This window comes from Anguilla rostrata, chromosome 4 (genome assembly GCF_018555375.3).
Source record: "Anguilla rostrata isolate EN2019 chromosome 4, ASM1855537v3, whole genome shotgun sequence".
In the NCBI taxonomy this organism is placed as follows: Eukaryota; Metazoa; Chordata; class Actinopteri; order Anguilliformes; family Anguillidae; genus Anguilla; species Anguilla rostrata.
The window spans coordinates 12,270,098-12,288,359 of record NC_057936.1 but is presented as its reverse complement, the minus strand read 5'-3'; the positions used below and the strand labels follow the sequence as shown (position 1 = coordinate 12,288,359).

General features: G+C 40.2%; 2 protein-coding genes across 8 annotated transcripts in view; both read right to left on the bottom strand.

The window, feature by feature from the left end:
- Positions 1-407: 407 nt before the first annotated feature.
- LOC135252520 (coiled-coil and C2 domain-containing protein 1B-like) lies at positions 408-10,522 on the bottom strand. Of its 4 annotated transcripts, none has more exons than XM_064330685.1 (18): positions 10,083-10,522; positions 8,104-8,166; positions 7,867-7,997; positions 7,692-7,764; positions 7,225-7,352; positions 6,743-6,896; positions 5,950-6,104; positions 5,729-5,854; positions 5,527-5,585; positions 4,693-4,809; positions 4,336-4,409; positions 3,965-4,023; positions 3,543-3,594; positions 3,344-3,443; positions 2,522-2,612; positions 2,145-2,267; positions 2,012-2,047; positions 408-1,205 (listed from the first exon to the last, which is right to left on the bottom strand). In XM_064330685.1, exons 1-17 carry the CDS (start codon positions 10,153-10,155, stop codon positions 2,039-2,041), a joined length of 1,587 nt encoding a protein of 528 aa, XP_064186755.1. In that variant the 5' UTR covers positions 10,156-10,522; the 3' UTR covers positions 408-1,205; positions 2,012-2,038. The 4 variants fall into 4 exon arrangements, with proteins under 4 accessions (XP_064186755.1, XP_064186754.1, XP_064186752.1 ...); XM_064330684.1 differs by lacking the exon at positions 10,083-10,522 and adding an exon at positions 8,671-9,844 and having other exon boundaries at positions 6,743-6,893; XM_064330682.1 differs by lacking the exon at positions 10,083-10,522 and adding an exon at positions 8,671-9,841 and having other exon boundaries at positions 408-1,908.
- Positions 10,523-13,999: 3,477 nt separating this feature from the next.
- elovl1b (ELOVL fatty acid elongase 1b) overlaps positions 14,000-18,262 on the bottom strand; it is a 33,650-nt gene continuing 29,387 nt past the window's right edge. For all 4 annotated transcript variants that reach the window (XM_064330672.1, XM_064330671.1, XM_064330674.1 and 1 more), the window contains 2 exons: positions 16,313-16,449; positions 14,000-15,452 (listed from right to left, as the gene is read on the bottom strand). In XM_064330672.1, coding sequence (XP_064186742.1) covers positions 15,150-15,452; positions 16,313-16,449 — 440 coding nt within the window. In that variant the 3' untranslated portion in view covers positions 14,000-15,149. The remainder of the gene's footprint in view (positions 15,453-16,312; positions 16,450-18,262) is intronic.

The window sequence follows — 18,262 nt, the reverse complement described above, 5'->3', positions numbered from 1 at the left end:
TGCCTACACGTGTGCAAAATCTCCCTTAAAGATGACAAAATCAGAGTTGGATGTAAGGCAATGAGTGCCTTACAAGATTAATATAAGTGTTAATATAAATTAAATCCAAATTTGTATTTGGCGTAGGGATAGAAGAGAACAGTAACAACGGTGAGAATCGTCGTAAGCTTTTGATGTCTTGCCTGTGAACAAGCAGCGCAACTGGTGTTTACAAAGCGACAATCCATTCATTTGCAATGTCGTCAAGCACCTTGCTGACAGTTTACAACTGACAACTGGAATTAGAGAGGCACACTGTAAGATAAAATATTCGGCTGAAAGTGTATTCTGGCTCGCTAAATTAGAATGACACATAACAGGTTTTACAGAAGTCCGACTGACTGATAAAAAAGGAAGAAATATTGGCAGACGCTATATTGATGTTTATTACATTTTGTTGTTATTACATTTTCCATGACTCATGAGTCATTCTCGCTGCTGATTAAATTTCTTCTGAGACCACAAATATTAAGTCCGTCTCAGTCCCATTGTAGATCGTTACTGTGATTGTTACATATTTAAAATAAATGATTCAAACAGAAACATTTTACTTCATTATATAAGTAAAAGGAAAACCATTCAGCTTTAAAATATTATATTTGAAAAGAGTAGTTCATTAGAAATTTCCATGAAGGGTAAATTTAGATGAGAATTAGTCATTAAATGTCCAAATAGTTTAGTTTAACAGGTAGCTTACGGGCAGCTTTCCACATCAAAATATTGCAGCATTTCATCCCAGTTTAGCACATTAATCCATTTCACTGACATCTGGCAGCGTCTTCAGTAGTGTTGGCTACGCTACACAAAACAGACAGAACCCATCCAGTGCAGATTATCATTTCGTTATATTGGTTTAAATTGTGACTCATAAAAGACAAGGCAACTGCAAATAGGGTTATTATACAGTAAATAGGCTAGAATATAACAAGTTGTTGAGCTGCTCAGTGGTGTGGAAAAAAACTTACATTACATTGCATTGACTTAGCAGACGCTCTTATCCAGGGCAAAAGTGGAGACATTGTGTTACTTGCAGGATACAAAAGTACAATATCGCAATGAAGGCCCAGTGATACAGAAGGTAGTGACACTGGTGGCGAGGATGGAGGCAGAGAGTTATGGAGAATGCAGCATGCAGAGACTGTAGAAATGGGTAGAGGAGGTGATGACTGAGAGGAAAATGAGAGAGGAAAGTATAGAAGATCACAATTTAGTAATTTGGCAAATGCTTTTATCCAAAGCCACATTCAAAAGTGCTTTAAACATGGTGAGAAAACAACACTAGAACTAGAGCAAAATTACAACCGTAGTCCATCAGAGTGTGTTACACTAACATGTACTTATAGGCATACATTTTTCAGCCAGTGCTTTCATTTTGCCAGTTTGGCAAGTAAACATCGTAAAAATGTTGTGTTCACTTACAATGGTTCAGGTTCATACATTTACATTGCCTAATACTAAGACAGCATTACATTTCAGTTGAACATATGAGTTTTAGTATATTTCGTATCATTTCAGCTGAATATACTGTAGGAAATAAATGATACACAAAAATACCATACATAGCAATGTAGTAAGGTATTCATGGGAATTTGTTTTGGAATGTACAGGTAAGTGCTTAATGGAACAATAAAATGTAACGCATGCTCTCTTGACCTGCTTTCAAAATGTCAGGGAGACACCTTTTCATAGAGTTGTGAACTATATATGAGCATCTTTCTATGTACAGGCACAATGAGGGGATGCATTCATTACACATTATGTCCCAATGCAAGAACCAGGGCAGCTCCAACAGCATTAACATTCAGTGAGTCCTCCAAGTCTCCTGTTACTTTCCTATTACTGTTTTTGAGTGACCAGGCGTCCTTCCATCTGAAAGGGTCCACTTAAAATCAGTACTGCTGTTCCTCATGCCATTATAAATGGTGTACATTTACAAAATGAAGGAAAATAAATGGGTCATGCTGTACTGTACCTTGCGAGACACCTTTCAAAAAGTCATTTATAGAACCTATGAAAAAAAGAGGAACATTAGGCCAGAAAAGTTTTTTTTTTAAGTTTAAAAAAAAAAAACTGAACTGCGGGAGACTGAACTACCGAACCAGTACCTGGGGTTGCTCTAGGACCAGCCAGTGCTCTGTGGTGGTCTGCAGGTCCTGTGCACTCAACGGCTCTCGTAGCCGCACTCGAACCTCCAGACGCCCCCCCGTGGTCTTCCGCCCCTCAGTGATCTGAAAAAACAAACATTTTCGGCTGCCACATTCCCAGAAATCTCACTCGCATGAGCCAGAGCCAGACTGTAGCAGGACATCAAAAGCATTAAACACCCACAAGAGGAGAGTAATGAGCCAATTAAGGGGGATGCATGTAAGCTGTATGCAGTTAGGCACCAATTACTGCACAAATCTCATATCGATGAAAACATTTCTTACCAAATGAAATTGAACCCTGGCCAGGCTTTGTATATTCATGCTCAGTCTCTTACCTCAATTATGTCTCGCATTTCGCTCTCCGTCTCCAGTTTGCCCAACTTCAGGAGTGCACAGCCCACAGGCTTGTCTCTCCTCAAGAAGCCCCTGTCGGTCAAGACGCCATTTTGTCAGGGTTTGACTTGGACATGTGACATACTTAAAATGGAGTAAAATCTGTTGTTGCTGTGTTTACGCTTCCAAAAAAAAAAAAAAACATTAAACAATAGTTTTGCACAGTTTGAATTCAAACTAAATGGCTTTACTGTTCTGGATTTGATGTTTTCTTTCTACGCAGATGTGAACCATGGTAGTTAGCACTGAGCTCTAGGTAGGTGTTGTAGAGGGGAAAGTAATGGAAATAGAACTGTAGCAGTAGAGTTAAAACAAACATTTTACTAATTATCAGTATGAATTTAAAAACTACAGGGGCTGCCACCAAAACTATCCTGCCAGAATGCGTCCTCAAGACCCACACTTAATATCGGTATTACTAAAACATTCAACAAATTATACAAACTAGGGTCACACCACAACACTTCTACTCCCAAAAGCTAAATTCTGTGCCCCACCCAGCAGAATTCCTTGAGAACATGGAATGTTACAAGGTCACCTGGCAGAAAGCCAGATCAACTCAGTTAACAAACATTGCACTGTTGGGACAAAATTTTGGCTTTTCAGTTACACACACACACACACACACACACAACCAGTAAATTAGTTTTCCCCCTCATTGTCTGTCCTGTGGGGTATGGAGAAAACATTTAGCATTCTTCTAGACAGATGGAGCATTGAGAGTGTGTGGAGCACGGCCAGGACATATTTTTTTGGCTACTCACCCTTTGTGCACCACCTCCAGTTTGAGTCCCTTGGACTGGATGACCCTCCGGAGGCCCCTGTGGTTCCTGTTGATGGTCAGTGTGAAGCTCTGATTGAACTCTGGTCAGAAAGACAAGGAGCAGGGCGTACCTGTCACACAAGTACCTCACAGTCGCCTTGTGCAGTTGACCACATGGATCTTACCATTGGTGCACACACCTGGACTGCTGGTTTTCTGGATGGCTGTGGTTTTATGGCTTTGGGGTTGTTCCTATGGGGATATACCGGAGCATTAATTTACACTGAATGTGATTGAATATGTGTAGGTTATTTGACACAAGTGTAAGTGCTCTGTATGCAACTATTTTCTTAAAATATGGCAGAAGAAAGTGTAGAAATGTAGGTCTAGATTACTTCACTAATCATACTGCTGGGAAATGAGCAAATGGAGCATAGGCTAAGAGAAATTAATGAAAGCTTTCCTGGATCAGGGCATCCAATGAACAAATATGCAAATAATATAACTTTGAGAGATCAATTAAACACAACTTTTACACTCTTACCTTTACATTTTTGGCTATTAAAAAAGGAATAAGCTTCGGTTCTCATAAAAAAGTTTTAGTTTAGGTATAAGTACTCACAGAGCTGGGGTATGGGAACTCAAATTTGACAAAGGCATTAAGCTGTTGAGCTGACAGACCTAAACAGGAACAGCAGAGCATGTTTTGTTTTGTCATCTCAGAGCAAAGTTGACAAAGCATGGAGCCCCCCTGACTTAAGAAGCCCCCGAACATATGAACACAGTGAATCGGGCATATGTGGCAGAAACCTTGTCATATTAACCCCCCCCCCCCCCCCCCCCCAAATTCCCTATCATATTCCACTGCTATGCACTCCTGGTCAAGGTCATTTAATGTCATGGCCCGGAATCAACTGATAAAGCAATATTTAGGCTCAGCCTTTAGTCGAAAAAAGCATGTAGCCTGTTTCTGTTGCAGAAGTGTTGCAGAACCTTGAGGGGCTGGAAGATTCATCCCTTTCACAATGGTCACCACCAACTCCGTGCTGCTGAGTTCTGGAAAGATCCTGCAGTAGGCAAACAGGCAGTAATTTTATTGCCCTCTTTAGGTGTTTTTGTTTGCTTTTTGAGTGAAGGGAAAGAATGCAGGGAACATCAGTGTTATGGTAAAGGATTTATTATACCTATCTGTATCTCTGTGCCATAGTGTAAGGAATGGCTAGATTATAAATGTAAAGGCACATACCGGTGATTTTAGAGGGAGGAGAAGATGACTAGAGGAGAAGGAATGTTGCTCCTTCACAGTGGGAGATAAAAGATAAAAATAATTGTCAAATCTCTCATGGCCACCTGGTGATCCTGTAGGTCCTCTTCTCAAAGCAGTGTTTTGGGGGGTCCCGCCCCTGTGCCTGTGACTGCTCCAGGGTCTCCATGTTTTTCTTACAGCTCTCCGCCATTTTCTCAAACCTGAGAGGAGAAACAATCACAGAGACAGTATTCACTAATATTATAGCTCATGTTCTCCTCTAATACAGTTAACGCTTATTTGCAGACAGACAAATGCAAAATATAGTCGCACACTGGAGAGGCGTTACTATTGACAATTATCCTTAAAACTCCAAACCACTTCAATGCAATGCCAAAGCACACTTGAAAAAGTACAAGAGATGTGTGAAGAATGCTGGTGGTTCATCAGATGCTGTGAAGTAACTAAACAATTTGTGTGAAGTGTGCATCACACAGCAGTAGGGATACAGTGAAGTACTCTACTTCAAAGCTACCACCAAAATCTACTGCTGTGCTGTTTGGCTGTTTTGGCACACAACATTGTTGCTACACATTCACATTCAGTGAAAATTAGGAATTCAGGTTATGACTGGCCACCATCTCTTTATTATGGTCAATAACAAAACTCTCAACCCTTACATTACATTACAGGCATTTAGCAGACACTCTTATCCAGAGCGACTTACACAACTTTTACACAGCATTTTTACATTGTATCCATTTATACAGCTGGATATATACTGAAGCAATTTCGGTTAAGTACCTTGCTTAAGGGTACAACGGCAGTGTCCTACCCGGGAATCGAACCTGCGACCTTTCGGTTACAAGCCCAGTTCCTTACCCACTTTTTTCAGTTTATGTTCAGCCAACTATTATGTCCTAAAGTTTCATACTCACTTTATGGTCTCTGTGATGTTTCCTAGATGGGAGAACTGCCTGGAATAATTTGCACATTTCTGGAAGTGGAAACAGAAAATTCATGATTGGCTCACAGGATTTCACGATCAAGTTCTTTCTGCCTTACTCGATGTAACTCACTTAATGGGATATTTCAAAATATAAGAACTTTAGTCAAATAGCTCAGTGATTTGGCTCCCACCTCATACTGTTCCTTCAGCAGCGTGGACAGCTGAGAATATACCTGGTCAGCCCTCTGAGAGATTTGGACGTCAGTATGATTAATCATGACAAAATCATCATCTTCATCTGTGGGAAGAAATGGCACCTGGAAAAAGAGACCAAGAAATGCTTAAAGAAACATTACATTCTCGAACAGGGCTCCATTCATTATTGCTTCCCCAACCCCTGGTGATATCTGACCAATGACAGAGCCTCCTTTGTGACATCAGCGATATTCCCACTGACAGTGTGTATGCAATGCCTGTCCTGCTCCAGGTCATCCTTCTGCTTGGCCTGCACTCCCACCTTCACGGTCTGCTTCCTGTGGCCATCCACAAAGTCAAGCTGCTGATGGGCTGAGGAACCAGGAGGAAGTGTCGTTAATGGGCATCCATTTCTGCCACTCACAAGACAGGGTCATATCAAAGATGGTGGACATATCACAAGATCATGATGTTGGCTTGCAAGTCAATGGAGAATGGTATCCAAAAATTGTAGTGAGACTATAGTCCATAAGGGAACTTAGTGGGCATGTGTTAAGAATAAACAATTTTATTGTATGCATATTTACGTTAGTATCCAAGCAGCATGTTGGCATTAAGCAGAACAATTATTCTGAGAGCTAGCTCAGTTACACTACTAGCTGGCCACACTATTTGTCGGTCATGTAAAAAGTGTGTCAACATGAAATAATCTGAGTTATTTAGTCTGGCAAGGTTACTGCAGTCATGCAAACAGTGACTGTGACTCACACCCAATTTAGCATTCTCTCAAAGTGAAGAATGTGAAGCCATATATTCACCGGGGAAAGGCACAATACTGCCAAATGAATAAATTTTGAAAAATCTGATAAGTCACAAATTCATACGACTTGTGGACTGACGGATAATGCCAAATTAGGTTGTCAAAGATACCTGCTCTGTACTACACTGTACTGCACCGAGACAACTGCCACTGCCCCATGTGCTTTATATTTTCAGGGAGCAGGCCTGACCTTGGGAAGACAGTCCTTCCCCCCGGCTGTGCTTTGTGTCTGATTGGCATGGGATGGCCATGCAGGACTGCTTTGCTGACTGAGCGCTGTCATGTGCTATAGGACACACTGCAATCATCGGCTTCCTGGGCTTTTGTTTGACCGATGGCTTCTTCTGAAGGGGAAAAATGAGAAACAGGGTATGATGGGAAATTAGTTTAATGAAAACTAAGCATTTGGCTGAACATGGGTTTTTAAGAACATGCATTATGTAATAAGACATAACGTAAGATGGTTGTTTGATTCTTATATATATCAGAAATATATGCAGAATTGTTTCCACACTTAATCAATCAGAAGCAAAGTCATTCGGCATGAATATTTATATGTCTGCTCATGAATACTTAAACATTTGACCTTAAGCTGTGACAGTAAAAAAATGCACGGGTGATTAACAGGTTGACTGTCTCTGGTATGATGCGGAAGTCATGAAAATGACCCACCACATGTAACTGTTCCTTATCTTCATCCCCTTTGCCCTCTTCCATAGCCAATTTGTTGGCAGCGTCTAACATTCCAGAAAAGTCCTGTTCACTTCTCTCCCTCTCCTGCCCATGGATTGGAGGAAAGCCTGCAGTATACAACCAATAAATAGTGACAATCAACTAGGAATGGTCTGTCAGGACATTTGAGGAGCAATATGTGGATCTATCCATTTTTCCTGAGAGATATGCAAGAAAAAAACCTTGCTCTTCAAGGATCCCATATTATACTTCCAAACTTCTCTTTTAAACTTACAGAATGAATTAGACCGATTTCCTGACATTAACATGTTGAGCCCATGGACAACACCATCCCCCATTAAATTAACCACAACTGAAATAACTGGTAGGAAGATTATTCATAATAAACATGAACAATTTGATAAATTTGTATCTGATTAGCACCAGGTGGTGCTTTTGCACTTTACCAGGGGGGACAGGTAGCTCTTCCAGGTTTACGGCTCTCCCGGCTTCGTGAGCTCGGATGGCACCTTGGTATTGCTGTTGGAGAGACAGTATTGAGAGGTCAGGGGTCAGGGGGTGAGATAATCTCACAGGTCCAAGATCTGTTATAGCCTTGACCTGTAACCTTTAGCCTCTGACCTTGGCTATGCGCTCGTGCATTCTGGCCTTGCGGTCATCCCCATTGGCTCTAGCCTGAGCGTAAGCCTCCTTGTACTTGGTCATTCGCTGTTCCAAGGCCTCTAGAGTGCTTTTCGGCTGGGGAAGGACAGCTGAGGAAACAAGGGGAGACAGAGGAATTTTCAGTGCTCTGTTTTTAATGCATATATCTTGAGAGAGAGAGAGAGAGAGAGAGAGAGAGAGAATAATTTACTGTACCTGCTGTCGGTGATACAGGCTGGGCATCTGTACCTTGTCTGGGTGAGGATATGGTTCCCATCACTAGAAATACATGTTACAGAGAAAAGGCTAATTAAATCATTTCCCTGAGCCAGCTGAAGTCATTCATGTTGTCTCAGAGTACAAGACAACATGTAAATAAATAAAAAACTGAGAAACAAAAATATGTGACAGAGCCACCATTTAGGTTTTAGCTTTAACATATTTTGAACTTCCTCATAAGGGATAAGCATCCTTCTGGAACCAGTGTACTAATGCCTGGACCCAAAACAATTACAAACAAATAAGTTGGATGGCATATAACAAGTCCTCAATATAAAATACAGATAAATAGTATTTAACTAAAAGCGTCCAAAAATTGGAGGCAGTGACAAAGAAATAACCCTGACTGAAAAAGGTGGAGCCGTTTTGTCGTGATTGACATCATTGCTGCTGGATTGTCCTGTTTGCACTCTGAACACGTGTTACATGCACCTATCTGTTGTGCCTTTGTGTCAGAATGCATTGACCCCCCCCCCCTCCTCCCCCCCCCCCCTTGCTCCTTACCACTGGGTGAGGTGGGCATGTTGCTCTGGCTGAAGACGCCCAAATTGTCACTGCCTCCAATTTCTATCCCATAACGCAGCAGAATAGGCGTCTTGTTTACCGCCGGCATACTCGGCATATTTTAGTCCAATGATATTGGAAACAAGCTGCTGGAATGCATTCATGCACTGCCAAAAACACAGCACTGCACTGTTTTAGCTAAATTACCAATGTGTGTCATCTGCTAGTAGACTTTCAGATACAAAACGCTCACAAAAATGCGAACTGAAGTTATACCATTTTCATATATTTCAGTCGCATACAAAGCATACACGGCAGTAAAAGGAGGAAAGGGAAACCAGCACTAAATCATGTGGTAAAAGTAAAAATTTCTGGTGTGGTTTGAAGAAGCCAGTGGTTACAGGGGAACGTTGGCTTGAGAAAAAACAGTAAAGTAAAGCTTGCAACACTCGCAAAACTCCAACACACACCATACAACTTTAATTTTTCACAGTATGTGTGTCAAACCTTATGAATGTTCCAAGCTTTACTTTAATTTACCCCTCAACTCAGCGCCTCAACCAGTTAGGAGTTAGGTGATAGTTTCTTCTTTTTTTTTTTAGCTTTTAGCAAAAAGATTGGTGACAAAAATAGCACAACTTTTAAATAGTACATGGGAATGACATATTTAACACCAGTATGCACACAACATAGCCCTACAGCACTGTGTTCAGGGGGATTTGATTTGATTTGCAGGTAATATCCTCCTGAGAATCGGGAGAAAAGCATTTTCATATTTTTTCTGACATAATACAAGCGTCTTGGATGACAAAAATATGTTGGAGGGAAAATATTTTCAAAAGCATAATTCATTGAATGTCCCTTGTAGTGTGAATTTCTGAATAGTAGCATATGGTTCTTGAGATTAACACCAGAGCCGCATGTCCCCTACAGGGGACAAAAATTAATTGCTGGGTCTTTGGAGGACATATAAACATAATACTTACAAATTAACGCAAAAATAAAGTAACTATGACAAATCGGAATGTTTTGGGTCTCCTTACTTTACAGGTCTTTATGAGGATGACATGGGCTCTAGACTTCCTTCTTGCTTTGCTTTTGCAGTAGCTAACTCACAATCTCTCTGCCACCCCCCGCAAAACATGGACCAGACTGTCAATTTTAGGGAAACAAAACACAGTCCCACACCCCAGAACAATTAAGACACCCCCCCTCCCCCCCCTCAAATTTTAATCTTACCCAAATAACTTCACATCAGGTGATTGTGTGGGTGTTGCTATATTGATATTGGAGCAACAAGATTTACATGCGCAGGTCATTTGTGATATTATACCACCCAAAGATCATGGTTTCATATTCAGACTGGAGCCCTGCTAGTTGACTAAAATAGTCCTGTGCAGACCTTTGCCTACCTGTGTGAGATGTTGAAGAACTGTCCCCTGTGGAGTGAATAGGCTTCTGAGTGCAGGTGTCCCCCTCGTGCATGACCGTCTCCTGCTGCCGAGCCTGGCCTCCCAGAGAAATGGGCCTAATATATGCAACTTCAGCTGCCTTGTCTGGCTAGTGAGAAGGCAAGCACTGCAGAGGCTGGAGGGGCATTGAATGGAGGTTACATGTTTAGGAATGTCAACTAAATGTCTAAACTTCTCTACATATGTGTTAACGGTCTCAAGTGTCCATGCTGAGAAAATAGTGACATCTGAATGGTGTGACTGATACCCTTCTCTGAGTTTTCCATTAGCGGTTACCACCCACCCGAGGCCCCACCTACATTGAGGCCTTGGTCACTTATCAGAGCCAGGGGCCTTTCCCCTGATTCTGTATCATTAACTACTACAGATACACACAAGCTTATTGTCTCCTCAAAATGTGCTGTCGACTACTCGGGGTTAGAAGAGTAGTTTCCTTCCTCTGGAGAAAAGAGGAAACAAACTGGAGCCAATCATAGCTATGTTCAGACATATAAATGTAGTTCACCTTAAAAGTCCCTAATGCATCTCATTAAATTTGCATTTCAATGAATGAAGTGTCAACTTTAATCTAATGGGCCAGAACTGTTCAGAAGTCGGAACTGTAAATTCATACACAATTGCTCTTGAGTTACATTTAACCTAGTTCTTTAATCTCAAACTTAATGGGAAAACTTGAGGTAAAAAGAGTGAAAAATACACATAGTATGATTTTACTCCTGGGTGAAAAAAATACAACAATATAACACTTGTTGTATCTTAAAACATGACAGATCCTCTTCTATCATCTTTAGCAATGCCTTTCAGTCGGCCAACAGATTCATTTTCAAACCATCTGTGACGTATGTTGGAATGAACATCAGAATGAGTTTCCAATCCAGAGATGAGTTATGGTGATGGTCACAGTACCTGGTGTATTGTACCATTCAACCGGCTTTAATTTTACTTTTAGAACCATTCATAAGGCATTTCAAATGATCTAATGAAGTGGCCTGAATCCATTGTAGGAGGTAACACAAAATTGGTTCTTTATAGTAGACGAGTAATATTGAATCATTTCCTTCCAAAGTTTACCTGATGGCTGTATCACAGCGGCTATAGGAAAAGATGAAGCAAACCATTTCAAATCATTTTGACCAAGGAAATAACGGCTTAATGCAATGGAAGCATGGTCAAACAAAGAGTCAGATAATCTGTCTTGGGATGGATAATTGAAGGCTTAGAATTAGAATGACGTAAAAAGCTATGCAATTTACTGGAAAAAATAGTTCCATAATAATGACCAATTTTGACAAAATGGCATATAAAACCTTCAAGTTTTAAACCTGATATGTGAAATATGGCTAACTATTTTTACGTAAAATATTTTTTTAAATAAACTGTTTTTATTTAAATATGCATTGAATCTAATCTTTGATACCTGACTTTTGTTTCCTCCCATTTAGGCTTAAAATCATTTTAAAATTCTTGAGCCACATAGCAAACTACTGTAAAACATCAGGGTCTTAACAGCTCACAACATAACCAAAATAAAATCCATTAACAACATTGAAAGAAGCACCCAATAAATACTTTCTATATAAAAATGCACATTTCACCTTCTGTTTGTTTTACAATTCTGTGTACATCTTTTTAAAAAGCACACATATCTAACATACTATTCCTTCAGTTCCTACCTGTTCTGTCATTCACAGTTGAGTTTCCGTGACAAATCGTATAGTATTCTAGGGCTAGAGGGCTAGTGTTGGGCTCACTGGAATGAACTCACCAATGAAGAAAAACAAACACTTGCATTTAGACGAAAGTTAAGGAGGGATATTAATTGAATCCAGGCCAGTGTGGCAGTAGTCTTTTATTTCTGCAAAACTACCATAATGTATGTTTATACAAAGACCATTTCTCATTTGGAAACTATAACTGCACTAAATCACTGGTTTCATAGCAAGGGATTTGCTTTATAATGAAAAGGGAAACAACTTACATTCATATCAAATATTATATATTGAATATAATATAAACTGACTTTTTAGTTTCAAAAGTCATTCTGGAAAAAACATGTCCCCTAAATTAATATAACGCAATGAGTAGTTTGTGCCTTAGTTTGATGGTAACAAATTCTTTATTGTTTTCTTAGCATCCCATCAAAATGTATATATGTTATATAATTTCCTTATCTGCTGGTTAGAATTCAACCACTTTGCACCTTGATACTCTCAGGCTGTGACACACATAAATGTGATCAGTTGTTAAATCCTGAGTTCATCTTCCTATGGATGTTCTCTCTGACTAAGACAGACTAGCAGCAGAGGGCAGTGTTTTACTGTGTTTCATTGCTTATGGCATTTTAGAGGTGTGGTTAAAAAAGCCTGTGGTTTTGTTGTACAAAAATCCCCTCCCATATGTCAATCTTCAAGTGTAGAAGTGTAGAAAATTGGGGGCAATTTGTCCCAACGTTTATTGAAACAATTTACTGTCAGACCTTGGAGACACAGGAAGCCTAACAATTTATAAAATACCTACCAAGGTGGCTGGTCCAGAAGACAAGAAGAAAATATGAGTACTAAATTTTATACCAACCGTTCGCTTTCTGGAGTTTTGTGATATCATTCTATTTTTAGTGTGTTTTCAATTGGCCCAAGTTTTTCTGTGCAAAGAAGGATATTATAGATACGTACAGTTTCTGTTGACCTGCATTGATGGATTTGTGGATTAAAGCACGAAAACCCTTACAAAATATTAGGTTTATAAAAGTATGCCTTAAGTACGCTTTCTCTGAAATAAATCCCCAAATACTCTACCTATGTAGGACACAAAGTTCAGAAGTAGTTCATAAATATGATACTAATGAGACTTTGCTTATTATAAAGTACTTAAAATACACTTTTAAAATAAACGTTATATACTTAAATATACTTAAAAGCATATTTAAAAAGTAAACTTATGTAATAATTCTTTGAAGGGGAATACATTTCAACCATCTCCAATACAGGTGGTACAGTGACATTCTGTTTCCTGAGTCAACAGTTTATTCACAATTACAAACATAAATATATCTTTATTTCATGAAGGTATATATTTATGGCTGAAGTGCTGCAAGCTCTTCATCCCAAAGTTTTAGGACCACAAAAGTGTTGTTTCGGTGCAGCTGGCCTGGCTAAACAGTAGCCTCCATACTGCCTGTGCATACCTAATTTTAGGCAAACTTACAAACCGAAATTGAAGCTACGGTCATGTCTGGCTATGAAGGCTACGTTGCCTAACAGTACTTATTCATGCCTGAATTTATAGAAGAGGAGTTGCAACAGAGTCTGAGAGGTCGAATGGGGAAGCTGACGGCCTGCTGTTGCCCTGTACGAAGACGACTACCCATGTCTTCAGTAGATCTGCTCTGTTAAAAGGCGGTTGCCGAAAGTGACAACGTTTTGTCATTTTCCCTCATATGTTGGAGTTGCACAAGCACGGACCAGCCCCGTTGATCTGTTGCTGCTTGCAGTGCTGTTGACACAGGAAACCGTGCTACTCCTTTCCTCTCAGTCGTCTAAGGGTGCATGCATCTTAGGAAATAGTTCCAACAGGTTACATGTAATTTCTGAAAGGTCATTACACATGTACAACCTCTGGGCTGTACTTGCTGCAGAAGCTGCTTTGGAGTTACCTGAACAGCAGTTTCTTCATCACACATGAAAACTGTTCGGGCCAACTTAAAACATACACTAAAATAATAATTTAAAAGAAGTCCAGAACAGGAACTATTCCTTTAAAACCTCAAGATATATACTTAAGGGGGAAGTGGTTAATTGTGTTTAGTGTCTGAATTCTTAATCATTTGCATATGTTATAGGAACAGTAAGAGAATGAAATGAGAGACCACAAAATTTTTAATAGTGGATAAAATCAAAATGGACACTTTCACTGACTGGAATTCTAACCCTTGATCTAAACAAATTATGAAAAATAAAAACACACAAGTATTGATTTCAGTTTCAGTGAATAAGTAAGTAGGCATTTGCATTTTCTGGACCTGAAATGACATCTTATTTCTATCATTTTTAAAATAACCTTATATATGGTATTATTGAAAGGTGATGGACCAACATGCGAAGTGCAATTATTTTTCCAACATTTCCTATGTCATTTTTCATGACATACCATTTTTATTAAAAGATGTTAGCAGAAAAATTACTTTTATATTGATATATTGGACCCTACAGTGTATCCAGATGGGGATCAAAACTGCCTGTGATAGATCTTTTTGGGCACATATACTGTTTTATATTCAAAAACCAAGTATTGGGAAGAAAATGTGTATATATAAGAAAAATTAAATATATTCAACATATTTTCGGAAATAACACAATTTGGTGAAATATCAAAAAGCAACTTGGGTGGTTGTTACACATAACTTTGACCAAAGCTCTATCCAAAATGGCAGAACATTGATGCTTTAAAAAATGTGCAAGACCCAGTCACTTATTTTAAAATGTCTTTTTTATTTCAATGTAGTTGCATTTAATTTAATTAACTTACATACAGTAGGAAAATCTAGGCCGTCTCAACCACACCCGTCCCAACGGTTCTGACAAGTGAAAACCTTATTTACAAATGTGTTCAAGTACGTCAAGCTTATCTCTGTCCACAGGGGGGAGTCATGCCTGCCTAAGAGGTTATGTGGGGCTCTGGGGAGGGAGGGCGAAGGGGTAAGGGACGAAGGGGAGCTAACACAGGCAGTTTTGACCCTGGGTTCAATGGCACCATCAGTGAAGATTACTTCAGTTGATGTCTTCTCTTCATACATTGTGCTCCACAGTTCAAATTCCCCATTACAAAAGCAGAGGGGGAAACCAACTGCTGAAACCAATGACAATTTCATCTCCCCATGTTTTGTGCATACGAACATTTTTTCAACCGGGAAAAAAAGAAACAAAAAAAAAAAACGAAACATACTTTGGATTCCGTGGTGTTTCGCGGAGGTTCTCTTTGATACGTTTTGTGTGTTCGTTTCCTGTGGAATTAGGCTTTCTTCACTTTCCCGTTGTGGGCGCTGCCGTTCTCGTGGTGGGCAGACCCGTTCTCCTGGTGCTTGCCGTTGGCCACCGGGGTGGAGCCGCTGGCCGTGCCGTTCTGCCTCCCCTTCTCCACCGCCTTGGGTAGCCGCTTGCCCTTCGTGTAGGCCTGGTACCAGAAGTTGGAGAAGAGTATGAAGAAGAAGGTACCGTAGATCCAGATGAGGTGGAGGAACAGGGGGACCTGGAAGCTGCACGACTCCATGAAGTAGTACTGGGTGGCGTGGAGGGACACCAGCACAAACTGGACCTTGGGGGAGAGGGTGTTGTGGGGGAAGAGTAAAAGTAGCAATAGTTAACAGTTGAGGAGGGCAGAAAACACAGAAAGGCCTAACAGATACAAAACATTTGATCGTAAAACCAAATAAGGGCTCCTGGTTAGCACATCAATCCTCAAATCTCTGCGGTTCAAGAGGGCAGATAACTGTTCTTAACAGCCAGGGGTGTGTCTTTAACAGTTGCTGTCTTGGATTTGAAACCAAGGCCTTCTGATCTGTCAAATCCAAGTGCATCAATGAAAATAAATGGCCATTAAAACCATCCCCCGGAATCCAAGAACAGTCACCGTCCTTTCCAAAAGGGAATCACAGTTGTGTTACTAAACAATGTACACAGCCTTTGTTAACAAGAAGTTCATTAAATCATTTTAATTTTCTTTTGTACCGGGAACCATATGAGAGATTATATTCTTATTTCTCCATTCTCTGCATTTATTGTTTTGTTTTTTTTCCAGTGGGAGTGTCCCATTAAAGATGTGATCTTGATCAGAAATAAGTTTTACACAAGTTGTGTTCACAAACACAATTTAAAAGAATTACACACAGACTTGTGACATAGATCATTATCAGCATGAAACGTTTTAAGTCAATATCACAAACCCCCTTAAATGCGCACATTTGGCTTTACTTGTGTAACACGCCACAGACACACTGTAGCGGTATGTGCTCAGGAGAGCCTCCTGGGAGACCACTGCACCTACAGTATTAGCCTCAGTAAATCTTCATGCCGCGCAGAGGCAACGGGTGCTATTTTTGGAATGAGCCTTTGGTATGAGCCGAGTGAAAGCGAGAGCCCTCCAGTGACTGCCTGTGTTTAAAGGAAGCGGCGTACCAGCTGAATGGCCGTCATGTATTTCTTCCACCAGAGGTACTTCTGGAAGCGGGGGCCAGCGGCAGAGAGCCCGTAGTAGAAGTACATGATGATGTGGACCACGGAGTTGACCATGGCGTGGAAGGACCCCATTCCACCTGCAGCGGCGAGCATTTAAACCGCAAAAAAAAAAAGAGAGAGAAAGAACGGCACACATGAAATAGTCCAGGCAACAATGTGTTCTTGATTGCAGTGATGCGTTTTCACACAGGACGAAGATTTGATACTTGAAACCCCAGTGAGTGTGGCAACCTTGCGAGACTTTATTAAGCATTAAAAATATGCAAACGGTACTTCTCAAAATCTGGTGACACAATAATGGCCTCTGGTTCTACATGAATAAAAGGATCTCCAAAATGGGGGTGGGTGGACATTAAGTCATTGGTGCAAGTCATGATCAGAGAATAATGCTCCAATTATCAATTTACGCTGTCAAACCCTCTTACCGAACCCATGGAAAACCTCAAAGTATCCCAGGACGTGTCTTACACGGCTAGCAAAGGAACAGCTTTTACGCACTGCTGCACCGGTGGTATTGGAGTGTTGATCTTCAGGAATGAGTAGTGAATGTTGTGAAAAAATATTACTCTGCCAAAAATCTATTCTGAAACTGACACTGACACCCAACTACAAGGAGGATTTATGTTAGCCACCGATGAGAATGATTGTCAGTGTAAAACATTGTAAACAAAGTTAAAAATTCTGACTTCTGAACTTGACTGGCATTTTTTGTATCAATTTGCGAAATTTAGCCCCACAGTGAACAAAAATAGTGATTATAAACCAGGCCTCAAACTAAGTAAATGTGATCACCTTCTCTACCTGTTGACCCTGGGCATAGTCACCAAATTAGAACACCAAACAGGTAGCAATGATGTAGCCTTAACAGCACAGGCTGCTTTACCGGTATAGTTCTGACAAGGTTATCAACATTAAAACAAAGGAGCGAACACCAAAAGTACCCGGAATCCAGGTGAAAGGTTTACTGTTATTTACAGGAGCAACAGGTCATTTGAAACCCCATCTAGTGTCCACAAGGAAGAACTGCAATCCCGACCCAAAGCATGACACTGCCTCGCAAGTAGATCCCGATGGAAACTTCTCGTAGTTCAAATACTATGCAGCACTAAAGTCACAATTTAGCAAAACATGAGTCACAACAGACCTTCTCACAACACTACACAGCACAACAATAGCATTTTGGGAAAGGTTTGGAAACTTCAACATCCACAAGCACCTTCGTTTCAACAACTGCACAACACAACAACTAGGCTAACATTATGAAATGGGTTGGAAAATTCAACATCCACTACTATGCTAGCTAGCTAGGCTAGCTAACTTATTATCTGCATTCTGCACAACTGCTATTTCAAGAGCTCTAAGTTAAGCTACACCACAAGTACTAGGTAACATCAGCAAATGGCTGTCTCTACACACAGATACTATGAAGCGCTAAAGTCATAATTTAGCAGAATACAATTCTATCTGACTAACGAGATCATAGATAACGCTTACCAACAAAGTCAGCCATTTCTTCACTGTAACTCTGGCAACTGGCTACGCATTTTATTCATGAAAAAAGATGGGCATGCTACAGGCTCAGGAGGAGTGCTGTTGGAGGTGGTAACCCAAGTAACTGATGTCCCAGACAGACATAAACACAGCACGGTTTACGGACCGTAAAATATTTGAAATTACACATTCATAGTCAATATAATGTTGAGGAAAAGCAATACTTTTACTCTGCATCTTTCTACAAGCTCTGTAGATGTCTTTGTTTATTATTTGTCTACGTTATAAAGTTAGATATAGCTACTTTAAAAAAAGGGGTGGATCCCTGTTATCCTCTTCAGCATGTACTTAGCGGTGCGGTTAATTTAGGCGAAGATAAAGAAGGAAATGTAGACTCAG

Excerpts from the sequence above, each read along its gene's own strand:
- LOC135252520 (XM_064330682.1), bottom strand. The coding sequence starts at position 8,788 with ATGCCGAGTATGCCGGCGGTAAACAAGACGCCTATTCTGCTGCGTTAT. Across the intron at positions 4,410-4,692 it reads AGGACCTACAGGATCACCAG|GATCTTTCCAGAACTCAGCA; the intron begins GTGGCCATGAGA and ends TGCCTACTGCAG. Across the intron at positions 4,024-4,335 it reads GAATCTTCCAGCCCCTCAAG|GTCTGTCAGCTCAACAGCTT; the intron begins GTTCTGCAACAC and ends GTTCCTGTTTAG.